We start from the raw sequence: 26667 nt of genomic DNA on the forward strand, positions 1-26667 counted from the left end.
TTTAGATTTCAAAGTTAAACTATTTTAGGAGGATACTTTTCCATGTGATTTATTATAAAATTGTATTTCCACTAAGAAATAATTTTTTTTTACAGAAATGTTTATTAACCAATTTGTTGTAGCTCATATATTCAGAGAGTGAAGAATAATTGTTACTGCATGTCACCTCAGAGGGGACATAGTTAGAGTATTTTATTGTTAGCAGTTGGGAAGATTTGTGAATGTGAAATATTTATTTGTCTGTATTAAGACTTTGTAGCCATTTGGTAATAGATATAACATTTATTGAGTTCTCACTATGTGCTAGACATTGATACTTTACATGTGCTATTTATTTACTTTTCACAACAATCTTATGAAATAGGTGATGCTCTTATCATCATTTTTCTGATGAGGAAGAGGAGGCCAAGAGAGGTTGAATAATTTGCCAGAAGTTATTCAGCTAGTAACTGTTAGAGCTCATATTCAGGCCAAGGAAATATGTTCACAGCAATAGATTATCTCAAAAGGAAGAGTATAGCCCAAGTCAAAATGGAAGCATCCAATATCTCCAACCATTTTCATAGTCAAATATTAATTTAGTAGTATTTTTCTATCTTTATTGGTTATAATATTTCATCTGCCTTTAACTTTTTGCTTTTACTTGTAAGTTTTATGCTTTTAGCAATGTTTTTATTTTCAATAAATTGTATATGTATTTGGGGAATTCCATACCATTTTAAAAAATTTAACTGTTTTCACTTTTTAAATAATTAAGGAGTAACTTTCATAAAGCAAGTGCATAAATCTCAATAAATTTTTGCATATGGGGTACACCCATATAGTCACCACCCAGATGAAAATATAGAACATTTTCAGTACCCTACCAGGCTCCTACCCCTCAGTATTCTCACTACCACCTATCTCCTCATCCATGAGTAACCACTTTTCTGACTTCTGTCTCCATTGGATAGTTCTATTATCTTTGAACTTCATGTAAATAAGGTTGTACACTATGTAGTCTTGTGTCTGACTCTCACACAACATCATATCTGTTAATTTCATATAGGTAGTTTGAGTATATCAGTAATTTGTTCTTTTCCATTGCTGTATAGTTTCAGATGACTATACCACAATTTGTCCATTTCTACTATTCATGGCTATTTGGGTGTTTTCAGTTTTTGGCTACTGCAAATAAAGCTGTTGTCAACAGTCTCATACACATCTTTTAGTACAGGGGTCCCCAACTCCCCCGCCCGCGGCCTGTTAGGAACCGGGCTGCACAGCAGAAGGTGAGCCACAGGCGAGCCAGCGAAGCTTCATCTGCCGCTCCCCATGGCTCCCCATTGCTTGCATTACAGCCTGAACCATCCCCCCCCCGCCCCCTGGTCCGTGGAAAAATTGTCTTCCACGAAACCGGTCCCTGGTGCCAAAGAGGGTGGGGACCTCTGTTTTAGTAGACATAAACACTCATTTCTGTTAGGTATATACCCAGAAGTGTAATTGCTATGTCATAGAATATATATTTAGCTTTGGTAAGCTTTTGCCAAAAGCTGTATATTTTTCTAAACTTACTTTGTACTCTGATAACCTATGATCTACCAAGAACACTCTCATTTCTATTAATAGTCTTTAAAAAAACATTTGGGAAGGGAATCTTATTAGACAAAGAAATAGATTTTGATAGTGATCTATAGAGTAGTGCTATGTAGAAAACTGTTGTTTTTCATGTATTAGTTTATTAATACCAGGTTTCTACTTTGTACTGCTTTGTACATAGATTAATACAAGACTCTGTGGGAGAAAGTAATGAAGTATAAGATACAGTCCTGCCTAAAGAAGCTTATAGTTTAGTCAGGTAGACAAGAGAATGAAAGATAAGCAATATAATACAATATGCAAGTGATATATGATTTGTATAGACAATATGTGCTCTGGGATGGTGAAGAGCAGTCACTAGACTAGAATGACTGGAGAAGGCTTCGTGGGAGAGAGGAGCCTTCAGATGAGCTTTGGTGAGTAGGTAGAATTGAATTGGAAAGAATGGTTCATCATGAGTAATGTTTTGGGAAAGTGAGAAAAGCTTGTTTTAGGTGTCTAAAATGGCCTGACTGGAATGAAAAATTTCTTAGTTGAGGGTGATGGGAAGATGGTTGGAAAAGTATGTCGTGGTTAAGCTTTGGAGACTTTAAATGTCAGGTTAAGGTCTTGTCTGAGAGCCCAATGTGTAGATTAAATCTACTTTTATTCTCACTCTAAAAGCTCTGATTTGTTTATCATTATCATTATTATTATTATTATTGTCAAAGCATCAGATTTGTACAAGGTATCTGTCTTTCCTATTGCATTCCCCCTGTCAAGAGCATGAACTGGACAAGGAGCAAGGTGAAAGAGCTTTACTGGATTTTAGAGAGAAATAACCCCCCTAAGAGAGGTCTTTATAATTGGAGAGATTTTATTAGTAGTGTTTAATAAAGGTTTTAAAGACATAGTGTAGATGATTTTTGACTGGAGAACCTAATTCATTACTTACTTTAAAAAAATCATTTGAGGTGATTTTCTTTAGGGGTGATAGCGGTAAAGCTGTTCTGTAAAGTATGTGATAAATTGAGCTACTTCTGAGAGTCCTTTTTTCCCTAATATCTTATGGTAAAGGTTTTTGAAGAATCGTATTTTAAGAACTTTTTTCCCTTCTTCCACATTAGTATCTTCAGACAATAAGAAACAGATTCCTAATGATGCTTCTGCTGGAAGTGAAAGAGACTCATCAGATATACCAGAAAATTGGTCACTACAAGATCATTATAGAATATATTCACCCATAATATACCAAGCCCTCTGTGAGCATGTGCAGACTCAAATGTCACTGATGAATAACTTGGCTGCAAAGAACAACCCTAAAGGAATTCCTACTGCACCTTGCCACACTGTGTCTGGTTCTGGTTAGTATGAATGACGTTTTAAAAAGCATGATTATAAGCTCTAATTAAGTTGCCTGGTATTTGTATAAGCAGTCTGAGATGTGAATGACTTTTTTTTCCCTTTTCCCTGTTAGAATCTCAGGCATCTCCATATTCTAATTATAGCTTATCCACCTCTACCCAAGTCCAGTTACCTCAGCAACCACCCTGCCCTCCAATGGTTCATTCTGTGAGTACAGTTTATATACTATATAAGTAGTAATTTGCTTTTAGAAATTGTCATCTTGAGAGAAAATTGAATTTGCTGATTGTATCTTAATGCCCTAGGATGTAAAGACCAATTATTTTTTCAAGTTATTTTTTATTAGAAAAGTTTTACCTGTTAATTAAGGACAATGGTGAAGGGGGAAAGGGAAAGAGATTACTAGAAAAAAGAAATCACCCATACCTACCACCCAGGCATAATTGCTGTTAACACGTTGATAGAGCATGTTCCAGTTATTTAATTCTCTGTGTAGGTTTTGTTTTCTCGTTTTAATTTGTTAAGTTAGTTTTCTTTTAAAAATATCATCATAATTAAATTTTATACAGTTTTATATACTGCTTTTTTTCGCTTAACATTTTATTGTAATTTACCTTTTGTAAATTTTTAATAAGTTGTTAATACTCTATGTAGTGGATATACCATGGTCTGTGTAACTACTCACCTATGGTTAGACATTTAAGGAAGTTTTTTTTTTTTTTTTTTAATTTTATTTATTTATTTTATTTATTTTTTGGCTGTGTTGGGTCTTCTTTGCTGCGCACAGGCTTTCTCTAGTTGTGGCGAGTGAGTGGGGGCTACTCTTCCTTGCGGTGCGTGGGCTTCTCATCACGGTGGCTTCTCTTATTGCAGAGCACGGGCTCTAGGCGCGCGGGCTTCAGTAGTTGTGGCTCGTGGGCTCTAGAGCACAGGCTCAGTAGTTGTGGCCCACGGGCTTAGTTGCTCCACGGCATGTGGGATCTTCCCGGACCAGGGATCAAACCATAACCCCTTCACTGGCAGGCAGATTCTTAACCACTGCGCCACCAGGGAAGCCCTAAGGAAGTTTTTACCGCTATAACATTTCTCTAAATATATTTGTGCAAAAGCTTTTTCACCTTATTTTCTTACATTGTTATTTCCCAAAGTGGAATTTTGTTTTAGTCCCAGAGCAGACTAATTTTTGATGCCTTTAAACCATGTGTGATATTTGTAAACGATCTATTTTAGTCATGGCTTTATAATGTTCCCATATTGCAGAGTGAACTAATTAAGCTTTTAAAAGCTAGAATATTGTGCTGAGGGGAAATTCAGTTTATTTACTGGTAATCTATAACTCCATCCTGCAAATGTCATCTTCTAACATTTTTCGTTTGAGTTTATTATAGTTAATGCCTACAAGTCAGTGCTCACATTTTTGAAGCCTTAACTTGTTTTTTTCTTTCTTTAGGAAGTTCAGACTGATGGTGACAACCAGTTTGCATCACAGGGTAGAACAAGTCCTGTGAACTGTACTGATGATGTTCTAAGGAATTCCTTCAGTACTAGTCTTGGAGTTCCCTGTAGCCTGCCCCAAACTGACAAACCAGCTACTCCAACATTGCAGCAACTGGGTCTTGCTAATGGAATTCTGCCACAACAAAGAGTTCCTAAGGAACCAGACCTACTAAAGGGTTTCCAAACATACACGAAACTGTTGCGTTCTCATCCAAACAGTCAGACTTGCTGCAGCCCCACCCTATTACAGCCAGATTTCTTGGCTACTAATGAAGAAAAATATGTTAAAGAACAAATTGGAGAGGTCAGAAGTGAAAGAAAGGATTTAAACATACCTGTGCAAGATACAAGAATAAAGGATGTACAGAATGCAAAAAATGTGAACCAGAGTGCTGAAAAAGTTAGAACTATCAAGTATTTGTTGGGAGAGCTCAAGGCCCTGGTAGCAGAACAAGGTAGATAAAGACTTTCTTTATAATTTTCTGTGGCACGTCATTTATTTTATTTTTTTAATAATTTTAGCATTAATTAATTTTTTTTTTTTTTTTTTTTTTTTTTGGCTGCGTTGGGTCTTTTGTTGCTGTGCATGGGCTTCCTCTAGTTGCCGCGAGCAGGGGCTACTCTTTGTTGCAGCGCATGGGCTTCTCACTGTGGTGACTTCTCGTTGTGGAGCACGGGCTCTAGGCACACGGGCTTCAGTAGTTGTGGCGCGCATTCTCAGTAGTTGTGGCACGGGCCCTAGAGCGCAGGCTCGGTAGTTGTGGCACATGGGCTTAGTTGCTCTGCGGCATGGGGAATCTTCCTGGACCAGGGATCAAACCATGTCCCCTGCATTGGCAGGCAGATTCTTAACCACTGCGCCACCAGGGAAGTCCCTGTGGCATGTCATTTAAATTCAGAATAACTGACATGGAGTTTGTGATATTTTCCATAGAAATATGTCTTGTGCTAATGAGGAAATGAATTTTGTCTGTTTTATTCTTATTTTTTAGGTTTTGCTCCCTCTTGTTTCCTGTGGATTTGAAATGTGCTAGGGAATATCAAACAGTCTTTTACTTGCAAGTGTGTATTCATTCTGCTTGATTCAAAAGACCTTGAAAGGATTCAACCAATTATAGAGATAAACTTTAAGGGGTTAGAGGACCCTAAACATGATTAACTCCCTAGAACAGAATGATAATTTTTTCCTGTTTTAAAAAGGTGCAGAAAATTTCCTCTCATCATTTCTTTAATAACCAACTGTTATAATGTTTAACAAATCTCACTTTGAGGAGGAACCTAAAACTTTTTATGCCCTTTTAAATTCACTCTTGGGATTTTTTAATTAAATCAAGAAAAATGTCTTGGGTGGAGTTAAGAGACATTTGAGCCAGGTCATATTCATATGTTTTCATTATGGGTATATATTCTAAATAATGGCTTTCATTTGGAGTGAGTTACAGATTTGTCATCTAGAAAACACAGTAATTAATTGTGGAAGCACTGATTGAATACCTAATATTTGCAGGCTGACAAAAAGAGTACCAAATCTTAAAATTTATCTAAAGGATTGTAGCACTGTTGATCCAGTGGTTTAATATATTAAAATCTCTTGTGTTTTTAGACTTTAAGTTTATTACTGTTTTCTTAACCAAACACTTAATCATTGGTAACAATAATAATAGTAACAATATCATTTACTGAGCACTTACCATGTGCCCAGCACTGTGCTAAGTGTTTTAGATGCATTATCTCGTTTAATCCTCACAGCAACCCTATGAGGTACTGTTATTGTCCCCATTTTACAGATGAGGAAACTGAGGCTTGCAGAACAGTATTTCAGTTAATCCTCTCAGCAACCCCATGAGGTACTGTTGTTATCTCCATTTAACTATGAAGAAACCTAGGCTTCAGGAGTTAAGTAATTGGACTACGGTACATTGCTAGAAAATGGTGGAGCCCAGGTCTCGGCCTCCAATGCTTACAAGTAAAACCCCTCTATGGAGGATTGGTAGAAGTCTGCTCTGTAATTGGGCACAGTTGTTTACCGTGTGCATGCAAACATTCCATCAGGGTGTTAAAATACTCATGGAATTGAGCAAATTTTTGTAACTAGAATATACTTTACCTCTTTTGGATATCAGACAATTAATATTATATTTATCAAATGTTTTCAGTTCACAGAAAATTTGAATAGAAATGAGGGGACAAAAATAAAAGGACAAAAGATCTAAAATCTACCTTCTACCTGTGGCTGTTTGCCACCTCCCAAACCATCCACTCCCCACAATTAATAACAAAAATGATAACTGCTTTTGATGCTACGTCAAATTAAGTGTAGCTGATTGTGTTAACCTACTTTATAAAATTAAATAATAAAACCTTATCTTAGTAGACCTTTCCTCAATGTGTTGCCAAATTGAATCACCTAAAGTGAATTATTTGTTTATGCCAGGATCAAAGGTTGTATTATAAATGTTAATACTGTAATTAATTATAGGAAACCCTTTAGCAATTATAGGAGTCTAATATAGTCTTTTGGTAAATGTGAACTAGGAGATATATATAAACCATCTTCCTACTAGACACTTTAACTGAAAAAATCACTGATATAATAATTCTGTGACTTAAGATTAATCTTTAGTTCACTGAACTTAATGTCTTTAGAATTCTTTTCAATAAGGAAATGCAGGCGGCAGGAAAGAGGAAAATAGGATTTGTATAACAAATTCATAAATAACTGAGTTGAGTTTGTTTGTAGCATGTATGTATATTTCTGAAATATTTTCTTTTTTTAGTAATACATATGAATAGTCTTTTTTTTTTTTTTAATAAATTTATTTATTTATTTGTTTTTGGCCGTGTTGGGTGTTCGTTTCTGTACGAGGGCTTTCTCTAGTTGCGGCAAGCGGGGGCCACTCTTCATCGCAGTGCGCGGGCCTCTCACTATTGCGGCCTCTCTTGTTGCGGAGCACAAGCTCCAGACGCGCAGGCTCAGTAATTGTGGCTCACGGGCCTAGTTGCTCCGCGGCATGTGGGATCTTCCCAGACCAGGGCTTGAACCCGTGTCCCCTGCATTAGCAGGCAGATTCTCAACCACTGCGCCACCAGGGAGGCCCCTACATATGAATAATCTTATCTAAAAATAATTTATAATATTGTCTTTACTCATTTCTTCTGCCTTTTATAGAAGATTCAGAAATTCAGAGGTTGATTACAGAACTGGAGTTGTATATATCTCTGCTTCCAACAATAAGTGGAAACACAAATATTCAGGTTGAAATAGCACTGGCCATGCAACCACTAAGAAGTGAAAATGCTCATTTACGCAGGTAAGAATTGCTCTTTGAATTTTTTTGTCTCCATGCAAAGATGTCCCGTGGCCAGAACAAAAGTGCCTAACGAGATATCTAGGGCTTCATAAGGAAAATAGATATATACTGTCTTACTGTGTTTCTACTTTTTCTTCCCTGTTTTCCAAATATTGCTGGCATTCTCTAACTCTTCCGTTACTTCTGCCCACTAGTACATTTTTTTTTTTTTACATCCGTTATCACTTGGTTGGTAGTGAATGGAGAGGAAAATGAACTACCTCAGGGTATTTATCAGGCCAGTCTAGGCCATACAGTAACAAACTCCAAAATCTCAATGGCATAGCACAGCAGAAGTTTATTTCTCCCTCACACCAAGACCAGCATGGGTCATCTGAGGCTATCCTGTGACTCAGGATTTAGGTTCCCTCCGTCTTAGGATCTACCGTCTCAGTATATGTTTTTCAGGAAAAAGAGAACATGGATATGGCAAACCAACTCTTACATGCCCTGGCCCAGAAGTATGATAGTCTCACTTCTACTTATATTTTATAGGCTAAAATGAGGAATATGGCCCTGCCTAATATAAAGATCTGGGACATGAAATTTTCTCATACTTCCATATCCTCCAAAGGAAAGGAGAACCTAATATGGGTGAGCACCAGTCGCCCCACTACATTCAGACATAGGAAAAAACACATTTAAATTCTTAGGTAATTTTTCTTTTGGCTGTCTTAACTTAATGTTGATATTATGGCCTTAATTTGTTTAGAAAAGATATAAACCAGGTATCGAATCTTGAAATACAGAAATCACTTACACGTTATCAATAATATCTTAACTTTGAACATTTCAGTGGTGATCACCAAGGCCACTGCTCCAGTGTCTATCAGTACACTTTGCAGAGGATTGGAGGACACTTTCAGGTGCTTCTGCAACACTGCAGTGTGTGAGTGTGCCCTGAGAGGGCATTACAGTTGCGTTAGCTATAGGCATTGTACCAGATGGGAACTGCAAGGACCTGCATAAACATTTTAAAAAACTGGAAAGCAACGAAATAGGATTCCTAGTTGGAGGATAGCTTAAATTCATGGATCTGGAGCCTGCAAAGGCACAACACCTAGTGAGATTTACTCGTTTAGGATTATTTCTCTAAAGATCATTAGTCTTTAGATACTGTGGTATATGGTGGGGTTGCTGGTTTAAATTCTAATAATACTGTCTGTAGTCCTGACCTGAGGGATCCCTATAATAGCATTAGTTTTTCAAAAGCAAGACCAAGTATGAATAATAATAATGGTAATAGCCAATACTACTACTAACATTTATTGAATGTTTCTTATGTGCCAGGCCATAAGACATAATATAATATGTGCCATATATTATCCTTTATGTGTCATCTCTTTAAATTCTTACAGCAGCTCTATGAGGTAGGTATTATGTTATTCTTATTCAGATGAGGAAACCAAGGCACATAGAGGTTATGTAACTTAACCCAAGGTCACATACCTAAGATGTAACAGAGACAAGACTCAAACCTGGGCAGTTTGATTTTAGAGTACATTGATCTTAATTTCTATGCTTCTGCATTGCTTCTGCTAGGAAGTAGAGACTAACTTATTTATGCTTCAGTATTTATGTGTATTTTGTGGAACAAAAGAACATACTGTAATCCATTTAAAATGAACACATATGTTTTTAAAGGTATGACTATCAAATAATTAGTTTCTTAAATAAGCATAATAAAACTTAGTCTCCAGATATTATCTATTTTAGCATTGTGACCATGGGAAATATCAGTAGTTGTTATTTATTTATATTCCTTAGAACATTTTTAAATTGCTGTAGGAGCTAATTTATAAGCCACTTAAGAAAATGAGACTTAATACTTTATTGGTCACTGCTTGTCATTAATTTTTTTTAAAGGTATTATTTTAATGTCTAACCTAATTCTTCAGACTTGGCATCAAAGCTTTTTGGCTGTGTCCTTAGAGGACAAAGATTAAATAGCATGCTACTGCCATTGTTTACCTGACCTTCTAAAATTGAAATTATTGAAAAATGAGGAATTTGTCAGATACTCTTTAGCAGAATGAGATTTCCAGCACAAGTATAGGAATTTTTTTGCCTCTTTGGTAATCTTTATTTGGAAAGAAACATCCATAATCTCCATTACAAATGAAAGTTGGAATGCATAGGCTTATTCAAAAGTGTTTTTCAGCTTTTTCAATCAAAAAAATTTTTTTCATTCTTTTTTGGGCATTTTGAAACTTCCTGTTCCTTTATGGCCAGAAAACTGATCTTTCAGGACTTTCTTGGTGTTTATTGCCATCTTGTGGCTTAAAAAAAAATAGCTAGGTGCATTATTTCTTTGGCATTTGGGTCTGGGCAGTTTTTATGTGAGACTCCTGACACAGTGCTCAACATTTAGCCTTCCTGGTCCCTACCCATAAAATGTCTGTAGTGCCCTATTCACTGTGACCACCAAAAGGCCTGGCACATTCCAAACTTTCCTGGATGAGGGTTGTGGGGGTTCCAGTTCAGCTAGAGAGGGACTTTAATATTCAAAGGGCAAGTTAGAATTCATGACCATTTCCTGATATTAGACTCAAATATGAGACCGTTGTGTACCCACGCAGAACAAAAGCTGAAGTGGACGTCAGTGGGAGGAGCTGGAGTGTGGCCCTCAGTCTTTTGGCCTGATAATTTGACATATGGTAACATAATTCTTCCAGATGGAAGTTACTAGAGGAAGAATAAGTTGTTTGTTTTTATTTCACTTTTTTTTTTTAGCTTTTTATTTAGTTTTTGAATTTTATTTTATTTATTTTTTTATACAGCAGGTTCTTATTAGTTATCTATTTTATACATATTAGTGTATATATGTCAATCCCAATCTCCCAATTCATCCCTCCACCACCACCACCCCCTGCCACTTTCCCTGCTTGGTGTCCATACGTTTGTGCTCTACATCTGTGTCTCTATTTCTGCCCTGCAAACCGGTTCATCTGTACCATTTTTCTAGGTTCCACATGTATGCATTAATATACGATATTTGTTTTTCTCTTTCTGACTTACTTCACTCTGTATGACAGTCTCTAGATTCATCCACGTCTCTACAAATGACCCAATTTCGTTCCTTTTTATGGCTGAGTAATATTCCATTGTATATATGTACCACATCTTCTTTATCCATTCGTCTGTCGATGGGCATTTAGGTTGCTTCCATGACCTGCCTATTGTAAATAGTGCTGCAGTGAACATTGCGGTGTATGTCTCTTTTTGATTTCTGGTTTTCTCTGGGTATATGCCCAGTAGTGGGATTGCTGGGTCATATGGTAGTTCTATTTTTAGTTTTTTAAGGAACCTCCATACTGTTCTCCACAGTGGCTGTATCAGTTTACATTCCCACCAGCAGTGCAAGAGGGTTCCCTTTTCTCCACACCCTCTCCAGCATTTGTTGTTTGTAGATTTTCTGATGATGCCCATTCTAACTGGTGTGAGGTGATACCTCATTGTAGTTTTGATATGCATTTCTCTAATAATTAGTGATGTTGAGCAGCTTTTCATGTGCTTCTTGGCCATCTGTATGTCTTCTTTGGAGGAATGTCTATTTAGGTCTTCTGCGCATTTTTGCGTTGGGTTGTTTGTTTTTTTAATATTGAGCTGCATGAGCTGTTTATATATTTTGGAGATTAATCCTTTGTCCGTTGATTCGTTTGCAAATATTTTCTCCCATTCTGAGGGTTGTCTTTTCGTCTTGTTTGTAGTTTCCTTTGCTTTTCAAAAGCTTTTAAGTTTCATTAGGTCCCATTTGTTTATTTTTGTTTTTATTTCCATTACTCTAGGAGGTGGATCAAAAAAGATCTTGCTGTGATTTATGTCAAAGAGTGTTCTTCCTATGTTTTCCTCTAAGAGTTTTATAGTGTCTAGTCTTACATTTAGGTCTCTAATCCATTTTGAGTTTATTTTTGTGTATGGTGTTAGGGAGTGTTCTAATTTCATTCTTTTTTTTTTTTTTTTATAAATTTATTTATTTATTTGTGGCTTCCTTGGGTCTTCGTTGCTGTGCGCGGGCTTTCTTTAGTTGCCATGAGCGGGGGCTACTCTTTGTTGTGGTGCATGGACTTCTCATTGCAGTGGCTTTGCTTGTTGCAGAGCACAGGCTTTAGGCACGCGGGCTCAGTAGTTGTGGCTCGTGGGCTCTAGAGCACAGGCTCAGTAGCTGTGGCGCACGGGCTTAATTGCTCCATGGCATGTGGGATCCTCCCAGACCAGGGCTCAAACCCGTGTCCCCTGCATTGGCAGGCAGATTCTTAACCACTGCACCACCAGGGAAGCCCTAATTTCATTCTTTTACATGTAGCTGTCAAGTTTTCCCAGCACCACTTATTGAAGAGACTGTCTTTTCTCCATTGTATATCCTTGCCTCCTTTGCCATAGATTAGTTGACCATAGGTGCATGGGTTTATCTCTGGGCTTTCTATCCTATTCCATTGATCTATATTTCTGTTTTTGTGCCAGTACCATATTTCCTTGATTATTGTAGCTTTGTAGTATAGTCTGAAGTCAGGGAGTCTGATTCCTCCAGCTCCCTTTTGTTCCCTCAAGACCGCTTTTGCAATTTGGGGTCTTTTGTGTCTCCATACAAATTTTAAGATATTTTGTTCTAGTTCTGTAAAAAATGCCACAGGTAATTTGATAGGGATTGCACTGGGTCTGTAGATTGCTTTTGGTAGTATAGTCATTTTCACAATATTGATTCTTCCAATCCAAGAACATGGTATATCTCTTCATCTGTGTCATCTTTGATTTCTTTCAGCAGTGTCTTATAGTTTTCTGAGTAGAGGTCTTTTATCTCCTTAGGTAGGTTTATTCCTAGGTATTTTATTCTTTTTGTTGCAATGGTGAATAGGATTGTTTCCTTAATTTCTCTTTCTGATCTTTCATTGTTAGTGTATAAGAATGCAAGGGATTTCTGTACATTAATTTTGTATCCTGCAACTTTACCAAATTCATTGATCAGCTATAGTAGTTTTCTGGTGGCATCTTTAGGATTCTCTATGTATACTATCATGTCATCTGCAAACAGTGACAGTTTGACTTCTTCTTTTCCAATTTGTATTCCTTTATTTCTTTTTCTTCTCTAATGGCTGTGGCTAGGACTTCCAAAGCTATGTTGAGTAATAGTGACTAGAGTGGACATCCTTGTCTTGTTCCTGATCTTAGAGGAAATGGTTTCAGTATTTCACCATTGAGAATGATGTTTGCTGTGGGTTTGTTGTATATGGCCTTTATTTTTGTTGAGGTAGGTTCCCTCTGTGCCCACTTTCTGGAGAGTTTTTATCATAAATGGGTGTTGAATTTTGTCGAAAGCTTTTTCTGCATCTATTGAGATGATCATATGGTTTTTCTTCTTCAATTTGTTAATACGGTGTATCACATTGATTGATTTACATATATTGAAGAATCCTTGCATCCCTGGGATAAATCCCACTTGATCATGGTGTATGATCCTTTTAATGTGTTGTTGGATTCTGTTTGCTAGTATTTTGTTGAGGATTTTTGCATCTATATTCATCAGTGATATTGCTCTGTAATTTTCTTTTTTTGTAGTATCTTTGTCTGGTTTTGGTATCAGGGTGATGGTGGCCTCATAGAATGAGTTTGGGAGTGTTCCTTCCTCTGCAGTTTTTTGGAAGAGTTTTAGAAGGATGGGTGTTAGCTCTTCTCTAAATGTTTGATAGTATTCACCTGTGAAGCCATCTGGTCCTGGACTTTTGTTTGTTGGAAGATTTTTAATCACAGTTTCAATTTCATTACTTGTGATTGGTCTATTCATATTTTCTGTTTCTTCCTGGTTCAATCTTGGAAGGTTATACCTTTGTAAGAATTTGTCCATTTCTTCCAGGTTGTCCATTTTATTGGCATAGAGTTGCTTGTAGTAGTCTCTTAGGATGCTTTGTATTTCTGCAGTGTCTGTTGTAACTTCTCCTTTTTCATTTCTAATTTTATTGATTTGAGTCTTCTCCCTTGTTTTCTTGATGAATCTGGCTAATGGTTTATCAATTTTGTTTATCTTCTCAAAGAACCAGCTTTTAGTTTTATTGATCTTTGCTATTGTTTTCTTTGTTTGTATTTCGTTTATTTCTGCTCTGATCTTTATGATTTCTTTCCTTCTGCTAACGTTGGGTTTTGTTTGTTCTTCTTTCTCTAGTTGCTTTAGGTGTAAGGTTAGATTGTTTATTTGAGATGTTTGTTGTTTCTTGAGGTAGTATTGTATTGCTATAAACTTCCCTTTTAGAACTGCTTATGGTGTATCCCATAGGTTTTGGATTGTTGTGTTTTCATTGTCATTTGTCTCTGGTATTTTTTGATTTCCTCTTTGATTTCGTCAGTGATCTCTTGGTTATTTAGTAATGTATTGTATAGCCTCCATGTGTTTGTGTTTTTTACGTTTCTTTCCCTGTAATTGATTTCTAATCCCATAGCGTTGTGGTCAGAAAAGAGACTTGATATGCTTTCAATTTTCTTAAATTTACTGAGGCTTGATTTGTAACCCAAGATGTGATTTATCCTGGAGAATGTTCCGTGCGCACTTGAGAAGAAAGTGTAATCTGCTGTTTTTGGATGGAATGTCCTATAAATATCAATTAAATCTATCTGGTCTATTGTGTCATTTAAAGCTTGTGTTTCCTTATTAATTTTCTGTCTGGGTGATCTGTCCATTGGTGTAAGTGAGGTGTTAAAGTCCCCCACTATTATTGTGTCACTGTCGATTTCCTCTTTTATAGCTGTTAGCAGTTGCCTTATGTATTGAGGTGCTCCTATGTTGGGAGCATATATATTTATAATTGTTATATCTTCTTCTTGGATTGATCCCTTGATCATTATGTAGTGTCCTTCCTTGTCTCTTGTAACATTCTTTATTTTAAAGTCTATTTGATCTGATATGAGTATTGCCACTTCAGTTTTCTTTTGATTTCCATTTGCATGGACTATCTTTTTCCATCCCATGACTTTCAGTCTGTATGTGTCCCTAGGTCTGAAGTGGGTCTCTTGTAGACAGCATATAGATGGGTCTTGTTTTTGTATCCATTCAGTGAGCCTGCGTCTTTTGGTTGGAGCATTTAATCCATTCACATTCAAGGTAATTATCGATACTTATGTTCCTGTTACCACTTTCTTAATTGTTTTGGGTTTGTTTTTGTAGGTCCTTTTCTTTTCTTGTGTTTCCCACTTAGAGAAGTTCCTTTAGCATTTGTTGTAGAGCTGGTTTGGTGGTGCTGAATTCTCTCAGCTTTTGCTTGTCTGTAAAGCTTTTGATTTCTCCATCGAATCTGAATGAGATCCTTGCCGGGTAGAGTAATCTTGGTTGTAGGTTCTTCTCTTTCGTCATTTTAAATATGTCATGCCAATCCCTTCTGGCTTGTAGAGTTTCTGCTGAGAAATCAGCTGTGAACCTTATGGGAGTTCCCTTGTATATTATTTGTAGTTTTTCCCTTGTTGCTTTCAGTAATTTTTCTTTGTCTTTAATTTTTGTCAATTTGATTTCTGTGTGTCTCAGCATGTTTCTCCTTGGGTTTATCCTGCCTGGGACTCTCTGAGCTTCCCGGACTTGGGTGGCTATTTCCTTTCCGATGCTAGGGAAATTTTTGACTGTAATCTCTTCAAATATTTTCTCTGGTCCTTTCTCTCTCTCTTCTCCTTCTGGGACCCCTATAATGCGAATGTTGTTGCGTTTAATGTTGTCCCAGAGGTCTCTTAGGCCATCTTCATTTCCTTTCATTCTTTTTCTTTATTCTGTTCTGCAGCAGTGAATTCCACCATTCTGTCTTCCAGGTCACTTATCTGTTCTTCTGCCTCAGTTATTCTGCTATTGATTCCTTCTAGTGTATTTTTCTTTTCAGTTACCGTATTGTTCATCTCTGTTTGTTTTTTCTTTAATTCTTCTAGGTGTTTGTTCTTTAATTCTTCTAAGTCTTTGTTAAACATTTCCTGCATCTTCTCGATCTTTGCCTCCATTCTTTTTCCGAGGTCCTGGATCATCTTCGCTATCATTATTCTGAATTCTTTTTCTGGAAGGTTGCCTATCTCCACTTCATTTAATTGTTTTTCTGGGGTTTTATCTTGTTTCTTCATCTGGTACATCACTCTCTGCCTTTTCATCTTGTCTTATCTTTCTGTGAATGTGATTTTTGTTCCACAGGCTGCAGGATTGTAGTTCTTCTTGCTTCTGCTGTCTACCCTCTGGTGGATGAGGCTATCTAAGAGGCTTGTGCAGGTTTCCTGATGGGAGGGACTGGTGGTGGGTAGAGCTGGGTGTTGCTCTGGTGGGCAGAGCTCAGTAAACCTTTAATCCGCTGTCTGCTGATGGGTGGGGCTGGGTTCCCTCCATGTTGGTTGTTTGGCCTGAAGCGACCCAACATTGGAACCTACCCAGCTCTTTGGTGGGGCTAATGGCGGACTCTGGGAGGGTTCACGCCAAGGAGTACTTCCCAGAACTTCTGCTGCCAGTGTCCTTGTCCTCACAGTGAGACACAGCCACCCACCACCTCTGCAGGAGACCCTCCAACACTATCAGGTAGGTCTGGTTCAGTCTCCCCTGGGGTCACTGCTCCTTCCCCTGGGTCCTGATGCGCACACTACTTTGTGTGTGCCCTCCAAGAGTGGAGTCTCTGTTTCTCCCAGTCCTGTCAAAGTCCTGCAGTCCAATCTCACTAGCCTTCAAAGTCTGATTCTCTAGGAATTCCTCCTCCCATTGCTGGACCCCGAGGTTGGGAAGCCTGACGTGGGGCTCGGAACCTTCACTCCGGTGGGTGGACTTCTGTGGTATAAGTGTTCTCCAGTTTGTGAGTCACTCACGCAGCAGTTATGGGATTTGATTTTATTGTGATTGCACCCCTCCTACCGTCTCATTGTGGCTTCTCCTTTGTCTTTGGATGTGGGGTATCTTTTTTGGTGAGTTGCAATGTCTTCCTGTCAATGATAGTTCAGCAGTTAGTTGTGATGCTGGTGCTCTCACAAGAGGGAGTGAGAGCACGTCCTTCTACTCCGCCATCTTGAACCAATCTGTCACTTTATTTTTGAGTTAGAAAATGTAATGGGAGAGCCAGTGAGTTAAGATTTAGATATGCTGGATGTATCATTTAGACTATCTGGAGACATGTATGGTATGATCCAGGATAGAAATGGACTTGGGAGTTATTCACTGACCACGTTTTTATTGAGCATTTACTACAGGTCTGGCACTGTGTAGACCCTGGAGACAACAATAATTAAAAGCAAGTGATTTGTTATCAGCTTGTAAGTGGTAAATTCCCCTAGAAGGTATAGAGTGTGAACAAAGCCAAAGGGGAATTGCTGGGGAATAACACCTTTTTAAGGAAAGAACACAGGAAGAGGAGCCTGTGAAAGAAACCCAGGAAGGAGCAAGTAGAGAAGGATCAGGAAAACTGGGAGAGAGTGATACCATGAAAGCTATGGGAAGAAAGAATTTATGGAAGGGGAGAGATGTTTGTATAACATTCAAAATAAACAAATTGACAAAAGCGACAAAGGTAGGTCAAGAATAAACATCACAAGACAGATCACCCGAAGAAAACCCAGGAAAACTTGAAACAGTAGTCTATAGTTTCAAGGAAATTAAATATAATAGAGTCTCTCTTAGGAGCAGGAAGACAGAGATTGAAAAGAGAGAGTGCTTAAAGAAGAAAAGACAGTAAGAGGAGAAAAGTGGATTAGGTGACCTTGGAAAAATAAAAAAGCTAAAAATTACAGAAATGAAAGCCCTGTTAGAAGCAAATAAATTAACACCAAACAAACATCAAGTCAGGGATATTGTATTCCATTAGAACCTAAGCAGGGGACTTCCCTGGTGGTTCAGTGGTAAAGAATCCACCTTCCAATGCAGGGGACGCGGGTTCGATCCATTTGGGGAACTAAGATCTGACACACTGCGGGGCAACTAAGCCCCCGTGCCACAGCTACTGAGCTCTCACGTCTCAACAAGAGAGCCCGCATGCCGCAATCTACAGAGTCCATACTCCCTGGAGCCTGCGCGCCACAACTAAAGAGAAAACCTGCACGCCCCAACTAGAGAGAAAACCTGCGTGCCACAACTAGAGAGAAGCCCACACGCCACAACAAAGACCCCGCATACCGCAGCGAAAGATCCCGCACGCCTCATTGAAGACCCCATGTGTTGCAACTAAGACCTAATGCAGCCAGAAAAACAAAGAAAAAAAAAAAAGAAACTAAGCAATATGAAGGCTGAATTTTGTTGTTGTTTTGTTGGTTTTTGTGTTTTGCTTTTCCCCCCCAAATATTTCTGTTTCAGTTGCTACTAAATTCATAGTTCACTGTCTCCTGTAAGCCTTATCTTATTTCTCTTTACAAACCCCTTAAATATTTTTTATTAATTTATTTTTATTGTGGTAAAATATATGACATAATATTTATTTTTTAACTACTTGTAAGTGTACGTTGCATTAAATACATTCACAGTACTGTGTACCCATTACCACTGTTTGTACCTAAAACTTTTTCATCCCCAACATAAACCCTGTGCCCACTAAAAGTAACTCCCCTTCTCCCTTCCCCCCAGCCCCTGATAACCTCTATGCTCTTTTTTGTCTCAATGAATTTGAGAGGGCTGAATTTTTGTCTTTTTTGTTTGCTGCTGTATTTCTAGTGCTGAGAATTGTGCCTAGCACTCACTCTAATAAATACTTGTTAAATGACTGAATGCGTGGTGGATAAGCTTCAGGAATTCATACCAAAAAAACAGAAAAAGACTGATCTAAAAATTATTATTAAAAACATGATATACATGGAAGAGAAACAAAAGAGATGCAAAATTGGCATAGTGTTCCTGCAAAAGAGAAGAGAACGAATAGATTAAAGACAATATTAAAAGATAGATAAATAAAGGGAAACTTACTAATCTAAAGATCTGTGTCAGCAGATCAATAGGGTATACAAGTTCTCAGAAAAACTATGCAAAACGATCAATACCAAGACATGCTGGTGAAGTTACTACACCTTGAGGACAAAAAAATTTAGCTTTTACAGACACTAAAAAGAAAAAGCAAATCATAAGGAGAAAAATATCAAATTGGCCTCAGCCTTTTCACAGCAATATTAATTGTCAGAAGATTATAGAACATCATTTACAAAGTTCTAAGGGAAAAGAAAATATGTGGTCCAGTGATCCTTTTAGTGTAAAGGTAATAGTCGTATTCTAAAGTGTGGGAAAACTTAGGAAATACCAGCACCCTTGGCCTCCTTTAGAAACAAAGATTCTTGAATGGCAAAGTCTAGCCAACCAAGAGGTGAGTTCAGGTAAAGGAGTAGATTAGAGATGAACATTGAATCTATACATAGAACTAAAACAACTGGAATTATGGGCTCAGAATAGACTGTTAGTAATCTTGACAGTAAAAATTCCAAAATCAATGTTTTTCATATCCTATTTCCTTTATTTTAGGTTGTTTAGGAATAATTTTTAAAAATTTATTTTACTGAGGTATAGTTGATTTACAATGTTGTGTCAGTTTCTGCTGCACAGCAAAGTGACTCAGTTATGTATATACATTCTTTTTCATATTCTTTTCCATTATGGAAAGTAAACTTAAATATAATACATAATACTTTTAAATAGCATGTGTAACATTATCCATTTTTAAAAGACTCTTTTATTTATTATCATGTATCATTTTTATAGAACAATCATTTTTTAAAAGCCCGGCCCCAAAAACTGGGAATGAGAGGGAAGAGAGTAGCTAGTGGTACAGTTAGGTTGGAGGGAATGTTTTCCTAAATGTGGGAGCAGTTTTATTATGCTTCTCAGCTCAGGCCCATGAACTTGTAAAAGAGAAGAGGAGAGAAGAATCTGACCAGGGACATACAGACTTGTCAAGCAAAGCTTCTGTCACACACTTGGTGTGTACAAGGACCTGCTGTTTTTCTGGAAAATATCAGAAGAAGCATTCCAGTTGGAGTTATGGGTTACCAGTCTATGCTGCCTTTTCTAGATCTGCCCTCTTTGTTGTAAAGGAGAAACCTTTTCAGAAAAGCTGAATTTTATTAAAACAAAAATGAGATCATGTTATACTATTGTTCTGTAGCTTGTTTTTTTCACTGTATAATGTCTCTTGGAAATCTTTCCATGACAGTCTCTATTTATTTATTTTTAATATATTTATTTATTTTTATTTTTGGCTGCATTGGGTCTTCGTTGCTGCGTGCGGGCTTTCTCTAGTTGCGGTGCGCAGGCTTCTCATTGCGGTGGCTTCTCTTGTTGCGGAGTACAGGCTCTAGGCGTGCGGGCTTCCGTAGTTGTGGCATGCGGGCTCAGTAGTTGTGGCTTGCGGGCTCTAGAGCGCAGGCTCAGTAGTTGTGGCGCACGGGCTTAGTTGCTCCACAGCATGTGGGGTCTTCCTGGACCAGGACTCGAACCTGTGTCCCCTGCATTGGCAGGGGGATTCTTAACCACTGTGCCACCAGGGAAGCCAGTCTCTTTTTTTAAATACCTGTATATTAGTATTTCATAGTGTGGATATATCATAATTTATGTAGCATTTTGTTTCCAACTTCTATTAAATATTGCTGTTGAGAACATCCTTATATATATCTACAAGATTATAGATGATTTTGCACATATACAACTATTTCTGAGGCTAGATAACTTAGAGCTGGAATTATTTTGTCACAGATTGTGAACATTTTACATTTGTTGGATAATGCCAAATTGACATCCAAAATGGTTATACCAGTAGACTCCCACCAATTGAGATAATCCCTTTCCCTATACCGTCACCAACGAAAAGTGTTATTTCCTTTCATTTTTGTCAATCCTGTGGCCATAAAGTATCTCCTGTTGTAAATTTGCATTTCTTCATATTAGTGAGGCTGAGCATTTTTCATATGCTTATTGGCCATTTCTATTTCTTATGTGAATTGCCCATTCTTATCGTTTGTCACATTTTATTGCCCTTCTTACTGATTTGTAGGAGTTCTTAAATGTTACAGACCCTTTGTCTGTTATATGTGTAGCAGGTATTTTCTTCCAGACTGCTAATTCTAGAACAAGTTTCAAATTTTGATGTAGTTAAATCCTTCATTTTTTTTCCTTGGTGGTTGCTGGATTTTGAGTCTTGCTTAGGAATGCCCTTCCCACTTTTTAAGATTATGTAGATTTCCACCTAAACCTTGTATAGTTAAGTTTTGTTCGTTTTTATATTTTATGTTTAGCTCTTTAATCCATTCTGAATTAATACATACAAATGATGTGAGGTAGAATCTATAATTTTAGATTTCATAACAATAATACTTTAGTGTTGATTATTTCCAAGTAAGTAATTCTGGAAAGATACCAGAGATACCTTTTTTTTAAGTATTAACTTCTTAGAAGTAAACACTTCCTTTTGTATGTTCCTATTTGTGAAGCAGCTACATATTGTGAAGTTCATTGTGGGAAAGAGTTGCTGCTTATTAGCATTCTCTTTACTTAAAGCCATTAACTTTTACATCTAATAAAGAAATTAGTAGAAGCATAAATTTGTCTTTTCCAATTTTTACAGTGCATGACAAGCCGAGCAGATAGATGTCTGATAGCAGTCGGTCCCTGTAGGTATTCTGGTTCATAGTTATGACAGATCTTTTAAAAAGTAGATAATTACTACAGTAATGAAAATACTTCCTGAGAAGGAAGACAGAAGAAGAAAATAGCAAGAGGAGATAGAAATGAAAGAAATAGAAACAAACAATGAAATCACTGAAAAGAGAACAAAAAAGGGAAGGGGAAAAATAAATTAACCTTTTTCTAGTGAAGGGTGGTTTTATGCTATCCCAGACAATCTTTTAAAAATTATCTCAGGCCTTCTAATAATAGCAGTAGTGTGGTTTTGTTGCTTTGTTTATTTGGTTTTTGTCTTATGTTTGGAGGATAAGATGGAGTTCTGCTGTTCTAGCCACTATTTGTGTTGTCTATTTTAATAGGCTATCAAATGTATACTGTTAAATGAGCTTGGGATTCTTGCATTCATGTTTTTCATTATTTCATTTAGGCAATTGAGAATTTTGAACCAGCAACTTAGAGAACGAGAAAAAACTCAAAAGTCATCTGGTTCTCTGGAATGCAACCTTGAACGTAGGTAAAAGAACTTAAGAACTGATGGTAAATTCTTTGTGGCTCTGGAAATGTTGATAAAGAATTGAACTTTCTTAATTACTTTGTGTTAAGTGGACTTTTTGTTAACAATTAACATTAAGAAAGTAAGAATAATACTCATTAAAATTTAAAATAGTGCAGAAACACAAAAGTAAGAGATTCGTGCTGTGACTTCCCAATAATACCCCTATTTTTTAAAAATTAACTAATTAATTTATTTATATTTGGCTGCATTCGGTCTTCGTTGCTGCACACAGGCTTTCTCTAGTTGCGGCGAGCAGAGGCTACTCTTCATTGTGGTGTGCGGGCTTCTCATTGCGGTGGCTTCTCTTGTTGCAGAGCACGGGCTCTAGGAGTGCAAGCTTCAGTAGTTGTGGCATGAGGGCTCAGTAGTTGTGGCTCGCGGGCTCTAGAGCACAGGCTCAGTAGTTGTAGCACATGGGCTTAGTTGCTCCACGCCATGTGGGACCTTCCCAGACCAGGGCTCGAACCCGTGTCCCCTGCGTTGGCAGGCAGATTCTTAACCACTGCGCCACCAGGGAAGTCCCAATACCTCTATTTTTTTAAAAAAAGACTGTATTTCCTTTCACATATCTCCTGTTCATATATAATTGATTTATTTCATAAATACTGCGTATCTACTAACAGATGGGCACTAATAGAACTATATATGTACTTCTTTTGTGAAAATGAGATTACACTGTATATACTCCTGCAGCTTGTATTTATTCACGTAATATGTAGTAGACATTTTTCTCCATCAAAATACATAAATATGTTTCTTTCTGTTTAAGAACTGTGTAGATATTCTCTTTATGTAGTTCTGTCATAATGTATTTAAAGTCCCCTGCCGATAGATATCTAGGTACTTTCCCCATTTTCCCAGTAGAAATAATCCTGAAACGAAAATCCTTATACCTATGTCTCTGTGCACATGTGTGACTGTTTTTGTAGATTATAGCTGTAGAATTTATGAGTCAAAGGGTATATACTGTTGCAGTTTTGACAGATATTGCCAAGTTGTCCTTATGGATCATAGAGCTTAAAGTAAAAGAAAAGAAAAGAAAAAAAAAAACTAATAGTACTAGAGGAAAAGATAAGAACTTTTTTTGTATTCTTAAGAACTTTTCCTAAGCCCAACAAAAACTCACATGCTACAAAGGAAAGATTGATAAAGCATGTCCCAGAAATCTTTTTCATTTTATGCACAACAAAATTATAAATACATTCAAAAAGCATCAACAAAATGGGGAAATGTTTTTTGTGTGATATGACCAAGGCTTGATTTTCCTAATATATAAAAATATCTCTTACAAAGAAATTTAAAAAATATGAGCACCCAACAGAACACGCACTTCATAAACACGTTCACCTTCACCAGAGTAATTTTGGAAAAGATCACTCTGGTTCCATTATGAATAAACCATGGGGATGGGTGGGAGAGAGGAGGCCAAGACGGAAAGTGAGGAGATCAGTGGTTGCCATTCTAAGCAGCCTATCTCTTTTTATTCTCTACCATTTCCCTTCTTGTTGCCTTGAGAGCGTGTATTACTATTCATAATTACTTGTTTGCTATCAGCTCCATGAGAGCAGGAACCATGTCTCTGTTGTTCACCACTGTATGCCCAGATTCTACTTCACTCAAGGCTGCAACTGTTAAATGAAAGGTGCCATTTTATAGCCATTAGAAAGAATGTGATAGATCTCTGTGCTGATACATAACAATCTTATGGAGGGGGGAAAGGGAAGGTTAGAAACTATGGGTATAGTATGATTCATTTATGCTTAAATATATGTTATATGCAAAAGTATTTTCCAGAAGGATATCAAAGTTAATATTGCTTGCTTCTTGGGGGAGAGTGGAGGTGGGGTGGGAAGGGAGACTTTTCATTGAGAATCATTTGTTATCATTGGTATTTCATGATGTTTGAATTTTTTTTACTTTGTATATATATTATTTTTTTGTTAAAAAAGGTTAAAAAAAATTAATGCCTGAAATATCAATTGGAGAAGAAAGATGTGACTTCTGCCAATCAGTTTTTTAAAATACATTTAGTATTTACATAGAACTGCTCAAGCATATAATGGTTAAGCAAAATCAATAAATTCCAAGCCTTTTCTTTTTAAAAAACAGAGCTTTTCCAGGTTTGTAGTTTTTAAATTAGGGTAATAATTATTTGATCTATTTTGTCTTACAGTGTTTTCTCTTCAATCATTGAACAAGTCACTGCAAAATCAATTACAGGAGTCACTAAAGAGCCAAGAATTACTACAGAGTAAAAATGAAGAGCTTTTAAAAGTGATAGAAAGTCAGAAAGATGAAAACAAAAAATTTGCTGGTATATTTAAAGAGAAAGATCAAACTTTACTTGAAAATAAACAGCAATTTGACATTGAGACAACAAGAATGAAAATTGGTATGTGTTTGAACTACAGTTATGGTCACTTTTTAAAAAGTAATAGGGAAACTAAAACTTTTTTGTTGTTTTAGAATTGGAGGAAGCTTTAGTCAATGTGAAAAGCTCCCGGTTTAAGTTAGAAGCTGCAGAAAAGGAAAATCAGATTTTGGGAATAACATTACGTCAGCGTGATGCTGAGGTGACTCGACTAAGAGAATTAACCAGGTAATATTGACATCATTTGAATAACTTATGCCTTTTGTTAGATGTATTTATAAACTTCAAAATAATTTCGGACCTGCTTTCTTACCCCTACCCTTTTCTCAGTGTTTTTGCTAATTTCTAATGATGTTTTCTTCTGTTCCGGTTAAGATAAATTCCAAACATGGTTAACTGCTTTTTTTTTTTCTTTCCTTTCTTCTTTTATTTTTAAATTTATTTATTTATTTATTTATTTATTTATTAGCTGTGTTGGGTCTTCGTTTCTGTGCGAGGGCTTTCTCTAGTTGTGGCAAGTGGGGACCACTCTTCATCGTGGTGCGCAGGCCTCTCACCATCGCGGCCTCTCTTGTTGCGGAGCACAGGCTCCAGACGCGCAGGCTCAGTAGTTGTGGCTCACGGGCCTAGTTGCTCCGCGGCATGTGGGATCTTCCCAGACCAGGGCTTGAACCCGTGTCCCCTGCATTGGCAGGCAGATTCTCAACCACTGCGCCACCAGGGAAGCCCTAACTGCTTTTTTAAACCATGTGAAAAGGCCTCTGATGAGGAGCTAAAGACTTATTTAGCAAAATGGTTAAGAGCTCTCTGAAGCCAGAGAAACCTGAGTGGAATCCTAGCTCTACCATGTATTAGCTGTATGACTCTGAGCAAGATAGTTAACCTTTCTAAACCTTACCTGTAAAGTGGGGACGTGATTAGGGTTGATAGGAGGACTAAGAAATCATTCATGAAAAGCACTTAGCACAGTAAGCCCTCATTCATAAGATCTTGGGTGAGTCATTTAGCCTCTTTGAGCCTCATTCATGTCATCAGTAAAATGAGGGAGTTGGCAGCAACTTCTAAGATCCCTTTATTCCTTAACATGTCTTACATAAATAAAACCACCTCACTCAATTTTTGAATGATATGCACTTATAAAGTTCAGTTTTCTCTTGAGATGGTTGACAAGAATTAGATTTTCTACTAATTTTTTAAATCCTAGAGAAGTCAGTTATTTTAGGCCTGAATATCATCAGATCTGACCATGCCTTTGAATGAAGCTGGAAATTCATAGTTCTAAACATAAAACAATCTTCTTCGTACTTCAAATGAGAAGACCCATTTTGAATTACAAACTTTTTTTTCCCAACTTTGAACTATAAACTTTTAGGGAAATAGATGAAATATATATATAAATCATAATATATATAATATTAATTTTGTTTTGTAAACATATTTGAAGTGACTTTATAAAAGCTATTGTTAATATAGAAATATCACTTTTTTTCCTTATTCATCTTTCACAGAATAATTTCACTCAAACTTGTATTGAACAGTGATAAAAACAAAATACACTTCTTGTATCCATGTAGTATTATAATTAATTAGGTTCTAGTCAGAGTTTCTAAAAATTGGTTTATACCACTCTTGTTCAAAGTGAAGTAATTAGGAGAATGTCCCTTCTTATGAAGGTCTTTATAAGGTCTCCAAAGAAAAGCGTCTTCTTTTTCCTGAGGAGTAATTTGGGGTAAAAATTCTGTTATTTTTAAATATTTATGGTAAAAGAAGCCAATCACAATAAGCCACATATTATATGATTTTATTTCTAAGAAATGTCCAGAATAGGCAAACCCATGGAAACAAAAGGTAGATTAGTAGTTGCCAAGGGCTGGAAGAAGAGGGGAAGAATGGGCAGTGACTGCTAATGGGCACAGAGTTTCTTGTGAGGGTTCTGAAACTAGGTAGAGGTTATGGTTGTACAACTCTATGAATAGACAAAAAACCCACTATGTTGTACACTTTAAAAGGCCATATTTTATAGTTTATAAATTATATATCAATAAACTTTTTTTTTAAGTTAAAAAATAACTTTTTTAATACATTTTTTTTAACATATGTATTAAAGTATATATGGTATATAGTCAGTTTGGAAAAGAAAAACAGGACAGCAAGGTAACATGGTCAAGTTCCATGAGTGGTTGCTTAGGTGTCACTGGCAGCATCTCCTCATTCTAAGGGGCATGGTTGTCCGCCCCAAGCAGAAGATCTAACTCCCTGGGAGTTTTCTTCCCTCAATTTCTTTTTCATACTACTAAACCCAGCTCCTTTATGGGCATGACATTAGAAGCTGATGTTATCTTTTATTTATAAAGCACTTGGATTTTTTTCAAAGTCCTCTCTATTATTT

General features: G+C 36.9%; 1 protein-coding gene across 2 annotated transcripts in view; it reads left to right on the forward strand.

The window, feature by feature from the left end:
• The window catches only part of CCDC14 (coiled-coil domain containing 14), a 45570-nt gene that overhangs the window by 13636 nt on the left and 5267 nt on the right, over positions 1 to 26667 (forward strand). For both annotated transcript variants that reach the window (XM_036849528.1, XM_036849529.1), the window contains exons 6-12: positions 2685 to 2921; positions 3035 to 3129; positions 4373 to 4874; positions 7589 to 7730; positions 21779 to 21861; positions 24081 to 24299; positions 24374 to 24506. In XM_036849528.1, the coding sequence (XP_036705423.1) occupies positions 2685 to 2921; positions 3035 to 3129; positions 4373 to 4874; positions 7589 to 7730; positions 21779 to 21861; positions 24081 to 24299; positions 24374 to 24506 (1411 nt within the window). The remainder of the gene's footprint in view (positions 1 to 2684; positions 2922 to 3034; positions 3130 to 4372; positions 4875 to 7588; positions 7731 to 21778; positions 21862 to 24080; positions 24300 to 24373; positions 24507 to 26667) is intronic.

The sequence above is a fragment of the Balaenoptera musculus genome, chromosome 4, assembly GCF_009873245.2.
Source record: "Balaenoptera musculus isolate JJ_BM4_2016_0621 chromosome 4, mBalMus1.pri.v3, whole genome shotgun sequence".
NCBI classification, from domain to species: Eukaryota; Metazoa; Chordata; class Mammalia; order Artiodactyla; family Balaenopteridae; genus Balaenoptera; species Balaenoptera musculus.